This window comes from Monopterus albus, unplaced genomic scaffold (genome assembly GCF_001952655.1).
Source record: "Monopterus albus unplaced genomic scaffold, M_albus_1.0 scaffold51.1, whole genome shotgun sequence".
NCBI lineage: Eukaryota > Metazoa > Chordata > Actinopteri > Synbranchiformes > Synbranchidae > Monopterus > Monopterus albus.
This window is the reverse complement of record NW_018127931.1, coordinates 6,635,209-6,635,679: the sequence shown is the minus strand read 5'-3', so window position 1 is coordinate 6,635,679 and position 471 is coordinate 6,635,209. Positions and strand designations below refer to the sequence as shown.

Below are 471 nucleotides of genomic sequence, written 5' to 3'. Positions count from 1 at the left end.
TATATATGTGTGTGTGTGTAAATTACTACTGTTGCAACTAATAATTTTATTCTGGTTGCTGATAACATTTTTATTGGCTTTCACATGTGTAAATGTTAAAAGTAAGCTTGGTTATTATACTGTTAGGCTTATTATCAGGCTTTAAATTGTACTGTAAGTTTGCAGTTTCAAGCTATGGCTTTCAGCTATCTCCCTGGAGAGCTGCTGTACGTCTGAGTTTCTGTTCTACCAGGCAGTTAACTGTAATCTCCTTCTGGTATGCGTTCATTTCTTGTTAGGAGTCTTGAATGAAAACCAGCAGAACTCTGAATCCTGGAGACGGTAGCAGGATGATCCAGCCAGCACAAATCACTCACAATCACCATTAATCTTCTGTCCCCTAATCTTTTTGTGTTTTTTCAGGAGCTAATCATAGATCAGCTCAGGTGCTCCTCCTTTTAGTGATCCCTGGTCACCTCATCTTCCTCGCCA

General features: G+C 39.5%; 1 protein-coding gene across 1 annotated transcript in view; it reads left to right on the top strand.

Moving 5' to 3' along the window:
- Positions 1 to 471, top strand: part of slc41a2b (solute carrier family 41 member 2b) — a 40,511-nt gene that overhangs the window by 27,570 nt on the left and 12,470 nt on the right. The window contains 2 exon segments of the mRNA XM_020601315.1: positions 403 to 469; position 471. The exon segment at position 471 is cut by the window's right edge and continues 75 nt beyond it. Coding sequence (XP_020456971.1) covers positions 403 to 469; position 471 — 68 coding nt within the window.